This window comes from Mrakia frigida, assembly GCF_051309035.1.
Source record: "Mrakia frigida strain ATCC 22029 unplaced genomic scaffold BDY24scaffold_4, whole genome shotgun sequence".
NCBI classification, from domain to species: Eukaryota; Fungi; Basidiomycota; class Tremellomycetes; order Cystofilobasidiales; family Mrakiaceae; genus Mrakia; species Mrakia frigida.
In genome coordinates this window covers 834468-852548 of record NW_027481277.1, presented here as the reverse complement: position 1 = coordinate 852548, position 18081 = coordinate 834468, and the positions used below count along the sequence as shown (strand labels likewise).

General features: G+C 53.9%; 7 protein-coding genes and 1 non-coding gene across 8 annotated transcripts; 5 read left to right on the top strand and 3 right to left on the bottom strand.

Annotated features, from left to right (window-relative positions):
- Positions 1–146: 146 nt before the first annotated feature.
- On the bottom strand, positions 147–3132 carry BFR1 (Bfr1p). Its single transcript, XM_076638941.1, has 9 exons — positions 2903–3132; positions 2376–2567; positions 2147–2217; positions 1743–2007; positions 1486–1613; positions 1247–1399; positions 740–1165; positions 472–623; positions 147–360 (listed from the first exon to the last, which is right to left on the bottom strand). The coding sequence occupies exons 1-9, from the start codon at positions 3083–3085 to the stop codon at positions 233–235; spliced, it is 1698 nt and encodes a 565-aa protein (XP_076500035.1). The 5' UTR covers positions 3086–3132; the 3' UTR covers positions 147–232.
- Positions 3133–3175: 43 nt separating this feature from the next.
- APS1 (Aps1p) lies at positions 3176–4977 on the bottom strand. Its single transcript, XM_076638940.1, has 7 exons — positions 4764–4977; positions 4482–4607; positions 4129–4259; positions 3928–3963; positions 3710–3784; positions 3564–3601; positions 3176–3472 (listed from the first exon to the last, which is right to left on the bottom strand). The coding sequence occupies exons 1-7, from the start codon at positions 4798–4800 to the stop codon at positions 3427–3429; spliced, it is 489 nt and encodes a 162-aa protein (XP_076500034.1). The 5' UTR covers positions 4801–4977; the 3' UTR covers positions 3176–3426.
- Positions 4978–6269: 1292 nt separating this feature from the next.
- On the top strand, positions 6270–6411 carry BDY24DRAFT_t14. Its single transcript has one exon. It is a non-coding gene; the product is annotated as a tRNA-Ser (tRNA).
- A 945-nt stretch (positions 6412–7356) lies between these two features.
- PUP2 (proteasome core particle subunit alpha 5) lies at positions 7357–9035 on the top strand (the record flags this gene model as incomplete). The annotated part of the gene is made up of 9 exons (XM_076644061.1): positions 7357–7516; positions 7600–7629; positions 7720–7734; positions 7839–7864; positions 7984–8289; positions 8397–8455; positions 8558–8660; positions 8786–8881; positions 8964–9035. Exons 1-9 carry the CDS (start codon positions 7492–7494, stop codon positions 9033–9035), a joined length of 732 nt encoding a protein of 243 aa, XP_076500033.1. The 5' UTR covers positions 7357–7491.
- BDY24DRAFT_205820 (uncharacterized protein) lies at positions 8816–10106 on the top strand. Its single transcript, XM_076636487.1, has 4 exons — positions 8816–8881; positions 8964–9440; positions 9593–9824; positions 9924–10106. The coding sequence occupies exons 2-4, from the start codon at positions 9047–9049 to the stop codon at positions 10057–10059; spliced, it is 762 nt and encodes a 253-aa protein (XP_076500032.1). The 5' UTR covers positions 8816–8881; positions 8964–9046; the 3' UTR covers positions 10060–10106.
- On the top strand, positions 9978–12707 carry NPR2 (nitrogen permease regulating protein NPR2). Its single transcript, XM_076638939.1, has 9 exons — positions 9978–10565; positions 10706–10860; positions 10949–11039; positions 11118–11215; positions 11290–11300; positions 11372–11396; positions 11470–11564; positions 11644–12622; positions 12684–12707. The coding sequence occupies exons 1-8, from the start codon at positions 10431–10433 to the stop codon at positions 12510–12512; spliced, it is 1479 nt and encodes a 492-aa protein (XP_076500031.1). The 5' UTR covers positions 9978–10430; the 3' UTR covers positions 12513–12622; positions 12684–12707.
- BDY24DRAFT_378503 (NADH:flavin oxidoreductase/NADH oxidase) lies at positions 12624–15307 on the top strand. The gene is made up of 12 exons (XM_076638938.1): positions 12624–12732; positions 12833–13145; positions 13225–13366; positions 13466–13584; positions 13650–13736; positions 13811–13942; positions 14011–14149; positions 14215–14231; positions 14317–14564; positions 14643–14724; positions 14812–15025; positions 15125–15307. Exons 2-12 carry the CDS (start codon positions 13058–13060, stop codon positions 15225–15227), a joined length of 1371 nt encoding a protein of 456 aa, XP_076500030.1. The 5' UTR covers positions 12624–12732; positions 12833–13057; the 3' UTR covers positions 15228–15307.
- On the bottom strand, positions 15302–17797 carry BDY24DRAFT_378498 (velvet factor family protein). Its single transcript, XM_076638937.1, has 9 exons — positions 17620–17797; positions 17466–17508; positions 17263–17363; positions 16647–17146; positions 16467–16534; positions 16252–16394; positions 16117–16153; positions 16017–16032; positions 15302–15935 (listed from the first exon to the last, which is right to left on the bottom strand). Exons 1-9 carry the CDS (start codon positions 17685–17687, stop codon positions 15721–15723), a joined length of 1191 nt encoding a protein of 396 aa, XP_076500029.1. The 5' UTR covers positions 17688–17797; the 3' UTR covers positions 15302–15720.
- Between the last annotated feature and the right edge of the window lie 284 nt (positions 17798–18081).

The following is an 18081-nucleotide window of genomic DNA, read 5'->3' as shown; positions in this document are numbered from 1 at the left end:
CTCCCTCGAAAGTCCCCCAAGCAAAATAAAAAAGGAACGAAAGAAGGGCGAAGAGTTAGATGTGATGAAGAGATGCGAGAGTGAAAGTAGACCCGATCTCCCAAGTGGGAGTGTAGCGAGCAGTAACGGGATGAAGCAAAGAGGGTAAAACGAAGCTGAGAGCAACCAAAAAAAAAAAAAAAGAGAGACGAAAAGCAAAAGAGGGGAGAGAGCTACAACGGAGAACCAACGATTAAGCGTCCTCCTCGACCTTCTTCTCCTCCTCGACAACCTCCTTCAACTCCTCGTCGAGAGCAGCGACCTTCTCCTCCTCCTCTCCCTCGGCGATCGAGGGCTCGGTAGGGAGAACGGCTCCTTCGACTGTGGGGAGAACACGAGAAAGGACCGGGAAGGAGGAGAGGTCAGCGATTCGGGATCTGAAGACGCGTCGACGCCGTGAGGATGTGGTCAAGTTGAGAAACATGAACGCACCCTTGACGGCTCCGTTCGATCCAACAGCAGGAGTGTGCTGAGGCTCCTTAGCTCCAGCAGTCTCAGCCTTCTCCTCAGCGTCGGCGGTCGAGTCGTCCTCTCCAGCGGAGGTCTTGGCTTCCAGCCGTCGGATTTCCTTCTCAGCCTTCTCCCTGCAGACAAAAACAACAAGACGGAGAGAGAGGGGGAATCAGCGTCATTGTTTCTGAGGGGAAAAGACGAGCAGGAATGAAGACGGGAAGAGAACGCGTGAACGAAGAGAACTCACTCTCTCTCACGAGTAACCTTGTCGTTGTTAGCCTCGAACCACGACTTCTTGGTCTTCAGATCCTCGACAGTCCTGGGAACGTCGGCCGAGGAGGTAGGGGGAGGGATGGAGAGGGCGAGGATGGCGGAAAGGACGGAGAATGGCAGGTTGAGCTTTCCGTCAACAATCTTCTCCTTGTCGGGTGGAGGAGCGGTGACCTTGGATCCAAAGGCGGCAGGAGCGGGAGTCGACTTCTTGGATCCTCCAGACTTGTTCTTCTTTCCTCCTCCTCCGAAGTAGGCCTCGTCGTCGTCTCCCTTCTTCTTTCGAACGATGAGGGTCTCGTCGACCTCGACCTTCCTTCCCTCGAGCTTCTGAACTCCCTCGATGACCTTCTTCTCCTGAAGGGGAGCTGCTGATCCAGGGGTGACGGACGACTTTCCGGTACTGTAAGAGGAGAGAGCGGGAGTCAGTCAACGGAGCTGGTTTGAGGGATGAGTGAAACGGAGCGAGGGAAGCGAAACTCACAGGAAATCGATGATGGTCTGGCAATCCTCGATCTGGGATCCGTAGGCAGGGATCCTAGCCTCCTCTCGAAGTCGGGTAGCAGTCTCGAGACGCTTGGCGTCGTCCGAGGCTTTTCGGTCGGCCTTGAACTTCTCAGCCTTTCGAGCTCGTTCCCTGAAAGACGCGACGAAGAAACGGGTCAGTTTCGACGAGCTTCAAGACTCCGAAAGCTATCAGAAGCGAGAGGCAAGACGACTCACTCGGTAACCTTGTTCCAGTAGACGTCCTGAGCCTCCTTGTACTTGGAGGAAGCCTCCTTACGCCGTCCGTGAACCTCGTCGAGGGCAGCCATGATCTCTCGTCGCTCCTCGAAAAGCTTGTTCCGGGACTGAAAAGGAGACGAAGAAGTAGAAGATAAAAGAAAGTATCAGCCCAGTTCCCTCGTAGGATGAAGGTACAGTTCTGTTCCAGGGAAACAACGACGACGACGACGACGAGAAGGGAAGCGAAAGCTCACCTCGTAAAGGATATCTCCCTCCTTCTGCAGCTCTCCGAGCTCAGCCTTGATGGCATCGAACCGATCTCCAACAGCCTTGGAAGCAGGGTCGTCCAGCTGAGCCGAGAGGGCATCACAACGAGCCTTGTCGGCGTCGATGGACTCCTGGATGTCTCCGAAGGCCTCGACGTTCTTCCGCGATCGCTTGAGGGTGGTGATCTCGTTGAGAGCTCGCTTCTCAGCGGCGATGGTGAGGGATCCGGACTCGACCTGCTTCTCGAGGTTCCTGGAGGGTAAAAGAGGCGACGTGGGGGAGGGCGAAGGTCAGCTCTGGGGGGATGAAGGAAGTCGGAGGGAAGGAAAGGACCAGAGAGTCGAGGAGCAGCGAGGATGAGAGCTTTGGATGAGACGAAAGGGGCACGAACTTGATCTGATCATCAACCTCATCGACAGTCTTGAAGTTCATCTTGGACTTGGAAGCCTGAAGATCCTTGATCTGTTCGATGCAGCAGCCAGAAGAGCAGGCGAAGAGAAGGACAGAAAGGTCAGCTCTCGCAGTCCTCTCCCTTCCAGAGCTCGTCCGTTTGATGTCGACCTTCGCTCAACAGCTCACACAGACCCAGCAACGCTCTCAGAGCTTGGAATCAGACGTACCTTCTTTCCTACGTCCTCCCTGACCTTCTTGAGCTCGTCCAAGATCTTTCCCCTCTTTCCCTTCGTCTCAGCCTGCTGTCCTCGAAGTCCATCGAGCTCAGCCTTGAGCTGGCTTCGTCGAGTAGCGTCAGGAGAACCTGATCCGGAGGTAGGAGAGTTGGTAGCAAGGGCGATCTTGTTCTTGATTTCGTTCTGAAGAAACAGAAACAAGAGCGAGGGAAGGAAGTCAGTTTGAGCTCGGACGGCGAGGGAGGGATGGGACGACGATTGGTCTGGCGAGATAACGACGTCTCCATGAGCTGGAAACCGATAGAGCGTTCTTCCCAGCATGCCCGATGGTTGCGAAGAGGCTTCCAAGAGCTCAAAGTCTTCCAAGTCGACGAGGAACGAGCTCGGTCGACTGCTTCCTTCCTGCCAGCAAAGGCCAGCGAGCTTCCCTTTCCTTCCTCCTCCTTCTCTCGTCGCCTTCAACTCCTTCCTTCTTTCGACCCTGCTGCCAATTCAAGTTCAAAAGGGACTCTACTCACGAGCTTTCCCTGAAGAACCTCAATCTCAGCTCGAATAGCGTCCTGCTCCTTGTTGTAGACGGCCTGGTCAGGTCGTCCAACCATCTCCTCGTGTCCCTCCTTCTTTTCCTTCTTGGATCCGGGCACAGGCTTCTCAGCCTTGTCGGCGGGAGCAGCAGCCTTCTTAGAGGGTGGGGGAGCCATGATAGCTTTTTAGGGTAGGTGGGGGGGGAAAGGGAAAGGGGGGGGAGGGGAGGGGAAGGTGAGAGTCGAGGAGAGAAAGAACGAAGGACTCGGCGAGTTCGAGAGTTCAGAGAGCGGAGGCTGAAGGCAGGTTGACTGGGCCCGAGCTCGTATAAAGTGATGGAGATGAAGAATCGGGAGAGTAGATGAAGCTAAGCTGTTCGTATAGGGGTCGTGTAGATAGCGAGAAAAAATAAAGACGGGCGCGAGGGAGGAGAAAGCAAAGCTAGGTGAGACGTCCGAACGAGCGATCCAGGCGACGGACCATGGGTGAGGCGAGGAGAGCGAGATATTGGTGGTGTTCAGCCTCGAGGGTTCAGAGATCCTAATCGAGCAAGAGTATCTTCCCTGTGAGAGGTGGATAAACGAGGGCGGAGGAGGAGGAGTCAGCGTGAGCGTTCAGCCCAGCGTCGCGACGTGACAGCGAACGAGGACTGACGAGTTCTCGGCCTCTTCCAGGGCGTCCGATTGAGCGACCTAGTTAAACAGCATGTGAATATCGACGAGCAGATATGTCAGCGTAAAGGGCCTCTAATGCGAGAATCTAAAGAGAAAGGAGTCATGAGAGGGAACAAGGAGACTCACAACTCTCAGCACACTCTTCTTCGAGCTCTCCTGCATTTCTCCAGCGATGATAAGCTCATCGAGGATGGAGTAGGCCTACAGGTGAGGAAATTAAAGAAGAGAGGCGTAAGACATGGGAGAGAAGAGCGCGGAACACCGCGTCGCCACTCAGACTTCTCCTCCTCCTCCCCGACCCCTTCAACCCCTCCAAGATGTTCCTAGGGCTGTAGACGACTCACTTTCGCGAAATTAAACACGAGGTCGAGCTCACAGACCTAGGAGAGTATATAGAAAGCAAAGAGGGAGCCAGAGGGTCGGGGATCAGCGAAAGAAGGTGAGAGCGACGAAAACGGAGGTCGCCCGAGTGATTCGAGCTTCCTTCGCCACTTTGTCGGCTACTAAACGATAACCAACGAGTAGATAGATGGCCAAAAACTCACGTTTCCAAAATATCTATCCAGAACCTCGACGTATCGATGGATGATCTCCAGGGTGATGAGCTCGTTGTCGCTGTTTGAGATCCCCGCGACGAAGAACAGCGAAGCGTAGCGCCTGTAGGCCACCTTGTCGCCTAGAAAGCCAACGGATACATAGTTAGTATGTGTATCGTCATCCTACGAGAAGAAGTTCTACCATAAGCGAAGAGTGGAAGAGTTTGGAAAGGGAAGAAGAAGGACGAGCTTGGTGAGCTCGACCTCCTTCCTTCTCTCCCTCCCTCCCATCTCCCGTCGCTCCAGCCCGTCCCTCCACCTCCCACAGCCTCGTGTACAAAACGCGAGAGCTCTTGACTCACCCTTGTACTCCAGAAAGTTCGACATCCTCGTTCGTCGAGCCAACACAAGCTGAGTGACCTCCTTCACAATCTTGCCTTTGGCCTTGCTCGAAAGCGTTTGATACCACTTGGCGAGACGGACTTTGCCTGGGGAAGATATGAGGAATACGTTTCGGATTAAATGGTGAAGGGTAGAGGTCAGCTTCTGAGCTTATAGAAGGTGGGCAAGAGATGAAGGAAGAGGGCTGAAGGAGGGACGAGGCCCGGCGACCAGCGAGCAAGTGAAAGAGCACAGATACTAACCTTGCCTGGAGATCAGGAGCATGTATTGGATGGCCATGGTGGTTCCGAGATGAGGGAGGGAGGAAGAGGAGTTGGTTTGCTGCTTGGAGGGATGGGCTGGTGGGAAGGAAGGAGGGAGTTGGAGGTGAGCTCGAATCGAGCGAGTCCTCTGCCGTTTCGTTTGGTGCTCGTTCAGCTTCCTCGCCGTCTCACGACCAACATTTCTCCACTGTGGCGGGTTTGGTGTGAACGAGCTCTAGTTTTAGGTCGTTTCGAAGTGAAATCGATGGCGAGTCTCTGACAGAAGCAGAGCAGCTCCTTGACGACGGCTGGTCTTCAGCCCTCTTCCTCGAGATGCCTCAGTAAAATGTATTGCCTCGAGCTGATGAGCTGTAGTGTTCTTAGAGTTAGGTTGCGACTTCGTATAAAAGCGATTCCTGGAACCGACAACGAGGGTTGCTGGGTGGAAAACGCGTCAACAAAACAAGGAGAGTCCGTCGAAGCTCAAGCCGCGTCTCATCTCTCGTGGTCTTTGCAGAGCCCAGATGAAACCGAAAGTACGCTTTCGTTAGCTTAGATCAGCCCCTGCAAGAAGTTTATCCCTTGCAGAAACTTCTCTCGGACGACGGTGAGTAGCAAGATGACGAGTCTTTCTGTTTGCTCAGCTTCCACTTTGCAGGTCCCTAGGAGACATCTGGCTTGGAGAACCTTTTGAGCTTCTGCAGCAGTGCGTGCCCTCCAGATTGGGTGTAAGAAAAGGTAGTTGAAGGGACGAGGGCGATCGAAAGCGACGTCGACGCGGGTTCACGATGATGCTCGTCTCGCTCTTTCTTGAGCCGAAGACCGGCTTCACATTGATTCCTGCACAACTCAACTTCTTGATACACTCTGTATCTGAACAAAGAGAGCTTGAGAGGTACAGCTGAGAAGTCAGCCCGTGGGAGAAGTGCAAGAAGAGGAAAGAGACTCATCGTCCACCCACTTCTTCCTCGCTCCGTTCAGATATCGAGACGTTCAAAACGAGGGCAGAAAGAGTTCTTTCACTACATTTTCAGCGAACCTGAAAAGCAAGAACGATACAACATGAAGTTCCCGAACAACTGCGACGCGTCTTCCCTTCTTCTTTAAAAAACGAGCCCTGAGCACCTCCCAAGCAGCTCACTTTCCTCCGCATACCCAGGTTGGATTCTAAAGCATGCAGTGCGTTCAGAAGCTGTCGGAAGGTGCCTTCTTGGAGCAGGAAAGCGTCTCGAACTGCAGCAGAAGCAAAACGCGTTGGAAGGAAAGGAGCGTCGTCGATTTATTTTTGATCTCCTCCTGATGGAAGACCCTCAAACTGAAGAGCAGGGAGTGAGCGTACTTCCGAATAAGCCCAACGAGGCAGAGCTCAGTCTCAGCAAAAGACCAGCACAACCACCGCGACGCGCTATTTCTTCCTTCCCCCCTCGAGCTCAACTATGCTTTCAAAACCGCTCGCTTTTTCTCAGCAGCCAATCTATACAGGTACCGGTGAACCTCTGTCATCCAGCTGAATTAACCAAGTGGTCTACGGTGTTTGATTAGAACCACAGGTCGCTCAGGTTACAGAGCCTTCTACTCTGTCTCTCGAGCGTTCCCAAAAACTATCACATCCTCTTTGAGGGCACAGGTTCGAATCCTGTATTCAGCTTTTGCTGCGCCGCGCAGCTCCAGCTGCTTACAGATGTTCATCTTTTGTGAAAACGAACGAGAGTTTTTGGTCGGCGGGGGGGGGGGACGCGTCGTGTTTCGACTCTTACCGCCGCCCACACGCCTCTCCTGGTCATTTCGAGACCACGAGCGTGTAGCTGACCTCTTTGCGATATCCCTCGTCCCCTCAAGCGACGCGTTTGACCAAGTAACGGACGAGGAAAGTACAGAAGAAGAAGACAAAGGGCGGCGCGTTTTTGGTCTCCCCGCTGTTTCCCTTTGTCTCACCTCCATCCTCGAAGCCGATCCCCCATGGCTAGGGCGACGCGAGAAATGTAGAGCTATCTTGTGGATCAAGAACAACGTCGCTGGAGTTGATTCGTGAGATCCGTCAAGTTCCGAAGATTTTGAGACGCGTCGGTCGAGTCGGAAAACGGAGCGGGGTTGTTCTGTTCGACCTCCCCTCCTCTTCCTTGACTCTCTGAGCCCCAGTGTCCTCGCAGGCCGCAAGGGAAGGCAGAGAATACTCAGAGTAGTGTATTTGTCTCAAAACAACTAGACTAGGGAGCTTCTAGAAGTCGAGAAGATCATCACAAAACCGGAAACAGTCGAACAAGGGCGTCGTGTCTTTCGCTCTCACGTCCTCTATGGCCCCCTTTCTCTTGCTAAAACGATCGCTAACCTCTCCGGATAACTAGATACGAGCCCCTGAAACATTTGACAAGTCAGCTGATGCGTCTTCGTCGCAGAGAGGACCTACATCGGCCTCCAGAAAGACGCGTCGCGACGAGTCTCTTTGCCCTTCCTTTCCCTCTCCCTCGACCGCGAAAATTCATCTATAATTGAGACTTTTGGTACCCCTAAGTTTGGTTCTATACCCATGTCGCTGCCTCGGATCATCACGTCGTTTTGTCCACTCTCAACTTTGTAATGAATTTCGACCTTCTCCTTACAATCCTTTCCTTGACTTTTAAACGTGGAAGCTCTCGAGTCGGCCTTCTTCGAGCTCACCCCCCAACACCATCAATCTCTCCCAAGCCACTTTTCTCCCTTCCCCTTCCACTCTTCCCACTTCTTCTCCATGTTCGCCACACGTTCAGAATACGGTTGGTCTCGCTTGCTTGGTTCGGAAGGGAGCAAGAGAAGACGAAAGCTCACCTTCGTCTCATCTCTCCTTCCTTCCTTTCAGATCGAGGAGTCAACACCTTCTCGCCAGAAGGTCAGTCTTCGATCTACATCGCAAGAGAGCATTCACAGTAGCCCACTGATACTGATCTCGTTCTCTTGACATATCTCCTCGCTCGCTCAGGACGTCTCTTCCAAGGTGCGTGGCCTCTCCTCCTTCCAGCTCGACCTCGAGAGATGTTCTCCTCCCTTCGACTCTCGAGCCCTTCACTGACCTTTGCCTCTTCATCCTCTTACATCTAGTCGAGTACGCTATCGAGGCCATCAAGGTTCGTCTATCAAACCCTGATCTTCAGAGATGAGAGCCCATCGCTTCGCTTCCATTCGATAGGCCCAGCTGACGAGCTCTCCATCCCTTCCCTCCCTCCCTCCCCTCCCCCTCCTTCAGCTCGGATCCACAACCGTCGGTATCCGAACTCCTCACGGAGTCGTCCTCGGAGTCGAGAAGCGAGTCTCCTCCAAACTCCTCGAATCCTCGTCCATCGAAAAGATCATGGAGATCGACTCTCACATCGGATGCGCCATGTCTGGACTCACCGCCGACGCTCGAACCATGATTGATCACGCCAGGGTCACCAGTCAGAACCATTCGTTCGTGTACGACGAACCCGTTGGAGTGGAGAGTTGCGCTCAGGCAGTGTGTGATTTGGCGTTGAGGTTTGGAGAGAGTGTGGAGGACGATGAGGCTTTGATGGTGAGCTCGAGCTTTCCCCTTCCTTCTTTCCCTTCCCTCCTCCTCGTTCGAGAGAGAGTCCTTCGACTTTGTTGACTGACGTTCCTCTTCTTCTTGACCCTCTCCAGAGTCGACCATTCGGAGTTGCGCTGTTGATCGCTGGAGTTGACGAGCGAGGGCCTCAACTGTTCGTTTCCTTCCCTCCTCCCTCCCCTCCTTCCTTCCATCTCCTCCCTCCACCTCCTTCGTTCGCTGACGCCCGTCCCCCCCATCTCCCCTCACTCCCCAGCTTCCATACCGACCCCTCGGGAACCTTCATGAAGCACGACGCTAAGGCTATCGGATCTGGATCAGAGGCTGCTCAGGCGGAGCTTCAGGATCAGTACACCAAGGTTCGTCTCTCGCGTCTCTTCTTCCTCCCATTCACCCAACTTTCTCGTCCTATCCTTTCGCACTCTTCTCGCCACTCAAGCGTCAAACTGACCACTCTCTTGCTCTTCCGCCTTCGCTCTCACAGGAGATGACGATCGTCGAAGCTCAGCTCTTGACGCTCAAGATTCTGAAGCAGGTCATGGAGGAGAAGCTGAACGAGCAGAACGTTCAGCTGGCACAGGTTAGTGCAGACCCCTTTCCTGATTCTCTTCCACTTCTTTCGCTCGCTCGAAGCTGACTACTACAATTCTGGTTATCTGCAGGTGACGAAGGAGGGAGGCTTCGAGATCCTGTCGGAGGATGCGTTGAAGGCCATCATCGCTTCGATGCCCTAGATTTCGAGGGGATGTTTGAACGGATATACGAAAACCTCTCGATTCAGTTTCATCCTGCGAGGTTTTTTTACACGTCGCGAAGAAGAGGAGGCGTGGGAGAACAGGAGCGAAACCAAGATGATGATCTCCTGTTTCGTTCAACCCTTCCTCGCCTTCCTTTCGCTTCGCTTCTGTTTCGACCCCCGCGACTTGAAGCCAAACCGTCAGAGTCAGAGAAGGCCTCTAGAAGACTTATAGAAAGAGCCTCCAGCAAGCTCAGAGCTCGTAAAGGCGCAACGTGCCGGTCGAGTCGCAATCTCGTCCTGGGTTTCGAGCTTGAGCTTCCTCAACTCCTTCCCTCCCTGTCTTCCCTCTCTCTCCTGAACCGCCAACTCCGACTTTTTGTCATCAGTCAACCTCCAAGAGGTTCGTGCATCTTCTTATCGATCCCCTCGCACATCACGCGAGTCCACTTGAAAAGATCTGCCGAGGAGGAACCAGAAGCTGACTGGAACCACCTCACCTCCCTCTCTCTCTCTCCCTCCCTTCTCCCTCGGCCATGTTTTCTCTCGAAGCAGCTCTTCGCCCACTCTCTCTCTGCCACCCACGACAGCACGGCTCAGAACCTGTTCGACCAGCTGTATCTTCTTCGTCTTCCTCTTCTCCTCCCCAAGAACCCGAACACGAACGACGTTCGACCTCAACCTCTCGCCCTCGATCTCGTCGTCCTCCGACCCTCGTTGAACTACGGAACGAAGCGTACGAGCATTTAGGTGTAGGGAATATTCAGATGGATGCTGATCAGGATGAGTGAGTAGTCTACTGTCTTTCTCCGATCTGCTTGGGAGGGAAAGGGAGGAAGGAGAAGGTTGAGCTCAAGCTGACCTCTCCTTCCCTCGCTTTCGCCAGCTCCTTCCTTCCGAGAATCGTAGGAATTTTCTTCGCTATTTTCGATCCAGCTCAGACGGGTGGAGCGAAGGTTACTCGTGAGTGCAGAACTTCGACGGCGTTTGTGGGTGGAACGGGAGGTGAAGGAAGAGAATAAAGGAAGGACAGGTCGAAGCTCACCTCCCTCCTTCTCCCTCTCTTCCCCCCTCCCTCGTCAACATCTTCTCACCCCCAGACCAAGTCCCCGCCAACCTCATCTCAACCACAACCAACTCTCCACCCCTCCCCAACTCCCTCCCACCTTCTCGTTCCCAATCCCGAGTCCGTTCCCTCTCCGCCCATCACCCCTCCCCTCTGCCTTCCTCCTCTGCCTCTCTTCCACCAACCCCTTCGCTCCTATCCTCCTCCCTCCAACCGCTCCTCTCCTTCGCTCCCATCTCGGACTTCGTCGTTCCTCAGGACCCTCTCTGCAACCAACTCGTCACCATCACCTCGGGTCCGTACAAGATTCAGTCCTACCCCGTCGTGATGATGGGCGAAGGCAAGTATGCGAGGAACAGGTTCAGGTGGAACGTGTGTTGGGTTTTTGATAGGTGGAAGTATGAAGGAGGGGAGTTTGAAAGTGTGGTGAGGAAGGTGGCGAGGGTTTTGAGGGCTTGTGAGGTGAGTTGATTTTTTTTTGCGACGCGTCTGCTCTTCCTTTTCTTCGACCGGTTCTCGCTGGAGGCCAGAGTTTTGATACGCAGGGAAGGCTGACCCCTTCCATCCTCTGTTCTGCTGGAATCTTCGCTCGTCCAACCCAGGCCGAATCAGGTCTTCTCTCCTCCCCCGAATCGTCCCACAAGATCCCTCAGATCCTCGAGCAACTCTTCGAAGATCTCAACTCCTATGCCGAGACGAGTATACCGATCGACAAGTCCAACTCGATAGAGATCAAGATATTTCCTCTTCTGCCCAAGTGAGTCCTTCCCAACCCAACTCCCGTTCGACGCGTCCAAACGAAATCGAAAGCTGACTTGACTCTCTCCCTCTTCCTTCGTTCTCAGCCCACCAAAAGTAGAAGACTGGCATGTCCCTCTGCCTTTGATTGATCTCGCCAAGATGAGGGAACCGAACTGGGATTTGACGATGGATAAGGTGAGATCGAGGTCGAAGCCGGAAGGAGGGTCGAGACGCGTCGACAGAGCTGACCTCTTGCTCGTTGGAATTCCTCAGGTTGTCAAGTACATCGATGGAGTTCGACACATCAAGAAGATTGCTGAGTGTGCCGATGCGACGAGTACGTTCACCAGGATCTGCATCGAGCATCTCTTGTGAGTCGTCTTCGTTCTTTCCCCTCTGACGTCTCGACGCTCGAGACTGATCTTTGGCTTGTTTCGCTTCGCAGATATTATCAAGGTTCGTTCTCTTCCTCCCCACAGTTCTCTTCGAAGATAAACTGACCGTTCTCGCATCTTTCGTTCTATCAGGAGCCATGCTGCTCGACATTTTCCAGTTCGTCTCTTCGTCTCGTCTCTTCCTCCGAGTTTTCGAGACCTGACGCGTCTCTCTCCCTTCTCATTTTCAGATACGCCAACATGTACACGGTCATGCCCGCTCTTCAGTACCTCTCGGAAGCATCCCACGTCATGGACGAGTGTGCTCCTTATTCGATGCGAGACTGTTCGTCCCCTCCCGCTCTCTCCCTCCGCTCTCTTCGTCTCCTCAAGCTCACTCCCTCCTCTTCTCTGGGGTTTCACAGCTCGTCTCCCCTACCCCTCATGGCCAACCCTTCTTCGCCTATACACCCACCTCCGTCCAGGCCTCACCGTCTCCGAATGGATGCGCCGCTACGACGTTGTCTCCCTCGGCATCGACGTTCGTCGTTTCGTTTCCTTCGGAGTCATCAAGGGCTTCCTTCGTCGAGTACATCGCTGGCCAGTCTGGAGGAAGCTGGAGGAGTGGGAGCAGCAGCAGCTGGACTTCGAGGAGGAACAGCTTCGTCACGGAGGAGCAGGATCCCTAAAAGGAGGAGACGCGGGAGAGTCAGGTTTCTCGAACAGATCGATCCGGACGGCCAGCTCGACGACGAGCTTCCCAGCCTATCAACACGTCGATCCTCATCACTACACTTCCCAATCGGCCTACTCCTTCCCCAGTCAAGGCTCCCCTCCCATCGGCAGCCTCAACAACCCCTACTCCACCAACCTCAACAGCACAACGTTCAACGACCTCCCCACCGCCGTTCACGGACTAGGCCACCAACAACCACCCTCTCGACACAACTCCAACCAGCAACAACCGACAACCGTCCTCCCTCTCACCTCCACCCTCTCCCAAAACACCAACACCACCTCCTCTACCAAACCCATCGGCGTCAACCTCTCCTCTCGCTCCGCTGGCGACCGAGAGAAACAGTCCTCGAAGCTCCCTCCTCCTCCGCCTCGGTATTCATGGGGGGACAAGGAGTACCCTCCTTCGTTGACGGTCGAGATGCTCGATGGGGAGACGAACTCGGACGCGTTGTGTGTGAGGTTCCAGGTTGGGTGGGAAGGGGAGAGAGGGTTGGAAAGGGCGATGAGGAAGTTTGCGAGGGCGAAAGGAGGGGTGCTGGAGTTGGTCTATCGGTAGATGAAGATATATTGGTATGTTTGTACTTTCTTTTGAGTGAGGTTTGGGTTGAAAGAGAGTGAGAGGAGGGATGGATTGAGAGAAGAGAGGGAGAGAGGGAGGACGAAAAAGTGAGTCTCGAGTTCCGTCGAGCCTCTGACGCGTCCGTGCCTTGCCTGACTCGAGTGTTAGAATTTTTTCCCCCAAGGCTTCACTGTTTTGAACACCAACGGAGGAGAAGGTGCGTTGTTGCGTTTTCGTGATCGAAACTCGACGCGTCGAGCTCTGCTTTTTTCCTCGCCCCAGCTGACCGGCTCCTTCTTTCTTTCCGATTACTCCAGCTCCCGATCTTCCGGGAGCTTCAGAAAATACTTCAAAAGCTGATGGTACCCCCTCGGACCCGTCGGTTTCGCTCTTTCTCGCGTCAGCTCGAGCGCGACAGCGATGGATGGGAACGGACTTTCTGTTTCGGTTGAGCTTTCCCTCTTCTTCGTCTCCCCCTCAATCCAAACCACCATCTTCTCAACCACCCACAGATCCTAGCTTCACTCGACCGCTGCTTCAAGATGACCATCGATCCAACCATCTCCTCCTCTCCCGCCTCGTCGACCGTTGGGACCAAGATCCTCAGCCCTGCCGTTCCTGACGCTCCCTGTTCGCTCTTCTTCATTTCATCTGCTCCTTCCTCGTACGAAGCTGACATTCCTCATTCTCTCTCCTCCTTCTGATCCAGACTTCATCCCTCTCAACACTCCCGCCGTCGGAACTGAACTCGTCGACAGAACTCGAGCCGTTGGTGGACCAGAGACGAAACTCTTCTCCCCTCTCACCATTCGAGGTGTTGAGTTCAAGAATCGACTCTTCGTCTCACCCATGTAAGTCGAGCAGCTTTCCTTCACTCGCTCGGAGAGAGGAAGGAGGAGAAAAGGAGGAGGAAGGGAACCTCGAGCTCACTTTTCGATTTTTCGCTGTAGGTGTCAATACTCCTCTGACAACGGTCACGCCACCGATTGGCACCTCGTTCATATCGGATCTCTCGCAGTCCGAGGAGCAGGAGCGATTTGTATGGAAGCGACCGCTGTTTTGTCTGAAGGTGAGAGGTTCGATCTTCCTCTCTTCCGACTCGAGCTCACGACTTTCCTCCTCTTCCTGTTTCAGGACGATCTACTCCCGAGGACGCAGGACTCTGGCAAGATTCTCAGATCGAGCCCCTCAGACGAATCGTCAACTTCTCTCACACTCAAGGTGAGTTCTAATTGCCTTCCTCGTTTCCTCGACGCGTCTCCGTCGCTGACTTCTCTTCGTTCGTCGGCGAGCAGGAACTCTCATCGGGATTCAACTTCAGCACGCTGGAAGGAAGAGCTCTGGAGTCTCGATGTTCGCTCAGAATACCGGCATCGGATCGGGAAGTCAAGTTGCTCACGTCGGAATTCAGGGAGGTTGGGACGAGAGTGAGTCGCTGTTTTCTTTGCTCAGCTGCTCATTCCGAGCTGATTCGAAGTCTGGTTGCTTGTTAAAGTCTACGGTGCCAGTCCGATCGCTCAAACCGAAGCAACTGCTACGCCCAAGGAAGCGTCGGAGGAATACCTCGCTCGCGTCGTTCAGGCGTTCGTCGATGCCACTCGAAGAGCGAAAGAAGCTGGCTTCGATTTCATCGAGTGAGCCGAGCCGAACTACCACTTGTGAGATAAACTTGAAGCTGACGTTATCGTTCTTTTCGAAGGATCCACGGTGCCCACGGCGAGTCCATCTCCGTCCCTCTCCTTCCTTTCTATCTCTTCGCTTACTCCCCCCTTCTTCCCGCTCTCTCTCGTCGTCTTCTTAGGCTACCTGCTCCACTCCTTCAACTCCCCTCTCAGCAACATCCGAACCGATCGCTACGGCGGATCCTTCGAGAACCGAATCCGACTCTCCCTCGAAATCGCCAAAGCTGTTCGAACGAACTGGGACGGACCTCTCTTCTACCGAGTCAGTGGAACGGACTGGGCTGAAGGACCTGAGAGAGACGAGAGGACTGGAGAGTGGAAGCAGTGGGGAATTCAGCAAACCGTCGCTCTTGCTGGAGAGTTGGCTGTGAGTAACTTCTTCGTTCAATCCTCGACGCGTCGGTTCAAGGGCTGATTGTTCTGCCTCTTCTCTTCACACGAGCAGAAGATCGGAGTCGACCTCATCGACGTCTCTTCGGGAGGTCTCTGGGCTGATCAGAGGATCCGAGTTGGTCCTGGGTACCAAGGTGAATCTGTTCCTTTCGTCTTCGTTTTCGAAACCGAGTCGCTGATGGTCGTGCTTCTTTGGTCGTTGTCTCTCTCTTCCGACACAGTTCCTCTCGCCGAAGCTGTCAAGAAAGCGCATCCAAACCTTCTAGTCGGTACCGTTGGACTGCTCACTACAGGTCGCCAAGCCGAAGGAGTTCTCAGAGAAGGTCGAGCGGATGTGATCTTTGCCGCTCGAGAGTTCCTCAGGGACTCGAGCTTCGTTCTCAGATCAGCTGAAGAGCTCGGGGTGGTAGTCAAGAGTCCTGCTCAGTACGAGAGGTGAGCTTATGTTCCGACGAGCGGTTGTTGTGAATTGAAGGCGAGTCGAGACGCGACGAGCTGACCTTCGCTTTTCGTTCCTCCCCTTTCGATTCGCAGAGCTTGGACTCGAATGGCTCACGGGCATCGAGCTCCCAAGTGCCCTGCGTTGGAGGAGAAGGTCGTTCTCTGCGAGAGGGACAACCTCGTCGGAAACCGATGAAGAGAGAAGGAAGAGGAGTCGAGGGCTGTGACGCGTCGTCGTCGTTTGATCTTATGCTATATTCTCCCTGAAACCAAAAAGTACTCAAGTCGTGAAGCTGAATATAGAAGCAAAATAACGGGGACGTGACATGTATGAGAGAAGAGAGGAGCGAGAAGGGACGATCATGCTGAGAGGACGAAAGAAACGAGATAAAGTAGACTAGACTAGTACGAAGAGCTACGAACGATGCGTGGGAAGAGAAGAGAATAGGGATATGCAAGGAGTCAGAAAGTAAGGAGAGCAGTAATCGATGGGAGCGGAAAGGGAGATGCTGTGGGGACGAAGGAATCGAAGGAGAAGGTATAGAGCAGTACAGAAGTAGTAAGGTAGAAGTCGATTCACTTGGAACAGAACAAATGTATCAGGGCACGAAGGAGCCGACAGAAAGGGGAAGAGAAGGCAACAAAAACAGACAGACGACGCGACGACGACGAAAAACTCCTCCTTCTCCTCAGTCACTCCCACTCATCAAACTCCCTCCAGCCTCATCGTCCTCTCCAACGCCATCGATATCATCCGCATCGTCTTCCTCTCCATCCAGCAATTCGGTAGCGTCCGACCCGTTGGACAAGCGTCGCTTTCGAGAAGACAGAGGAAGCGGAGGAGGGGAGCGGTTGTTGTTCCTCGAGCTGGAAGAGCCGCCCTTCTTGAGACTGAGTCGATAGCCTGATGAGTGCAGAGGAAGAGAGAGCAGTTGGAGAGTCAGAAAAGGAAAAAAAAAGTAGCTGCTGGGGGGAAAGGACGAACCTTGGGAGACGAAGTGCTGAGGCGAGAGAAGGGCAGAGGAAACGCGTCAGTTCGGCCGTGAGAGAGAACGGACGACGGAGAGAAGAAGCTCAAGACGCACCTTTGCTAGTTTCGTGGATGGTGGTACTCCAGGATGACTGAAAGGTAAAGCAAGGAACCAGGTCAGTTCTGGATCCGACTGCTCGATTGGTTTCGATTTGGAACGACGAAGAGAGAAACGGAATCGGGCACTCACTTTCTCGGTGCATAGATGGTGAGAGGGTTCGAAAAGCATTCTGCGAGGATAGGAGCGTGGGCTTGAGAGTCGGGAGTTCGAGAGTCGAGGTCGACGAGCGAAAATCGAAGTGAATAGACTCCCTCCGTTCGGATGGCGATGTCCTGTGAATCGATACGGGCGAAGGCGTAAGATTCAGGTACGTCGAGAGAGCGAAGAGCTGAGACAAAACTCACTTGATAGATGAACCAAAGACCAGCTTCGTCGTCGAGATCCGTGAGGCAAACTGCTGGAGCGATCAGGTCTGCGTCAAGCGAGGAGTCGAGACAAGATCGTCAGCTCGTCAGAGTCCGCCATACGAACAGAGAGAAAGTTCGAGGAGAAGTCAAAGATGACAGAGTTTGAACGAGACTCACTCCCAAAGATGTTCCTCACTGTTTTCATCTTCGTCTTCGACGGAACAGCGACGTGCTCCCCTCCTCCAGGCACCGCAGGCCAACCACCACTCCCGTTGCTCCCCATCCCACTCGAACCACCCATCGTACCACTCCCACTCCCACTCCCTCCACTGGATACGTTCAAGCTCCCAACTACGCTCCCGTTCTTGCTGCTGCTCGCTCCAGTAGAGGAAGACGCCGACGAGCTCGCTCCTCGTCCTCCTGCTGGGATCCTGGCGTGGTTTCGTTTCTGTGCTGGAGGAGGAAGACCGTGGGAGGGGTAGGAGGTACTAGAGTTGCTCGACGAAGGTGTAGAGGCTTGGTGGTGCATTGGGAAGGAGGCGTAGGAGGGGTTGGAGGAAGAAGGCTGGGAGGAGGCCGAAGGTCCGTTTTGGCCAGAGGGCGACGAGAGAGGATTCATCGACGACACAGGAGCGCAAAGGTCGACGGAGCATAGTAGACTCGTAGGGTCGATAGAGCTGTGATTTCAGCCGATTCGTAGAAGGTCAGTCAGGCGACGGATCGAAGGAGGAAGTCCAGAGAAAACCGAAGAACCAACCAAGGAGAGGGAGGAGGAAGGTTGAGCTCAACTCACTTTTCGTCCACCCTCGCTTCGCTGCCATCGGCGTAAACCTCTGAGATCCAAACTCGAACGATGGGGACGTTGGCGAGAGGTCTACGATCCTTCTCTCCAGACTGAAGAGAGCGAGAAGCGAAGCGGGCTTCAGCGATCAATGAAGTCATTCCAAGGAGTGAATGAAACGAAAGAGCGTCTGAGAGCTCTGAGCTTTCTCTCACCTTCCTTCCTACGGTGGGCTCTTGAGCTAGCTCCAGGCGAAACCTGGGAAAGAAGAAAGGGAGAAGTATACGTATCAGTCCTCCTTCCTTCTCTGGGACGAAACCAAGATCCCTAGAAGTGCTCGAGCTGGCTTTCTCAAAGGAAGGAGCTTACCTCACCGTCTTCCCTGCAAACTGACCCTCCTCAAAGCTAACAAGACCGAAACGAGAAGCCACGTCCATAGGGGGTTTGGTGTATACAGCTGTGACGCTTGTTTTCGAGAAGAAAAAGCTCCAAGGAAGGGAGGGGAGAGGGAGAGGTGGAGTGGAGGGAGAAGAGGGGAGAGGCGACTTGGCCGTTGAGAAGAGCTCTCCTTAAGGGGCAACTAAGGAATTAGGATCCGAGGAAGGGCTGAAAAAAATGCTGAGGGTCGGATCTTAAAGAAGTCAGTGGTAGGTAGGACCTCGAATTTCCTTACGCAATCCCAGGTGAAAACTCTTCACGCAGAGCTTCAAACTTTCTCTCGATCCTCCCACCCCATTCCTGCGGCGTTCAAGGATCTGGTTCCTTCGCTTCGAGTTGATCCAGCAACAATGAAGCGCCGAGGAAGAGGAAGATGGTGAACTTGGAACATAG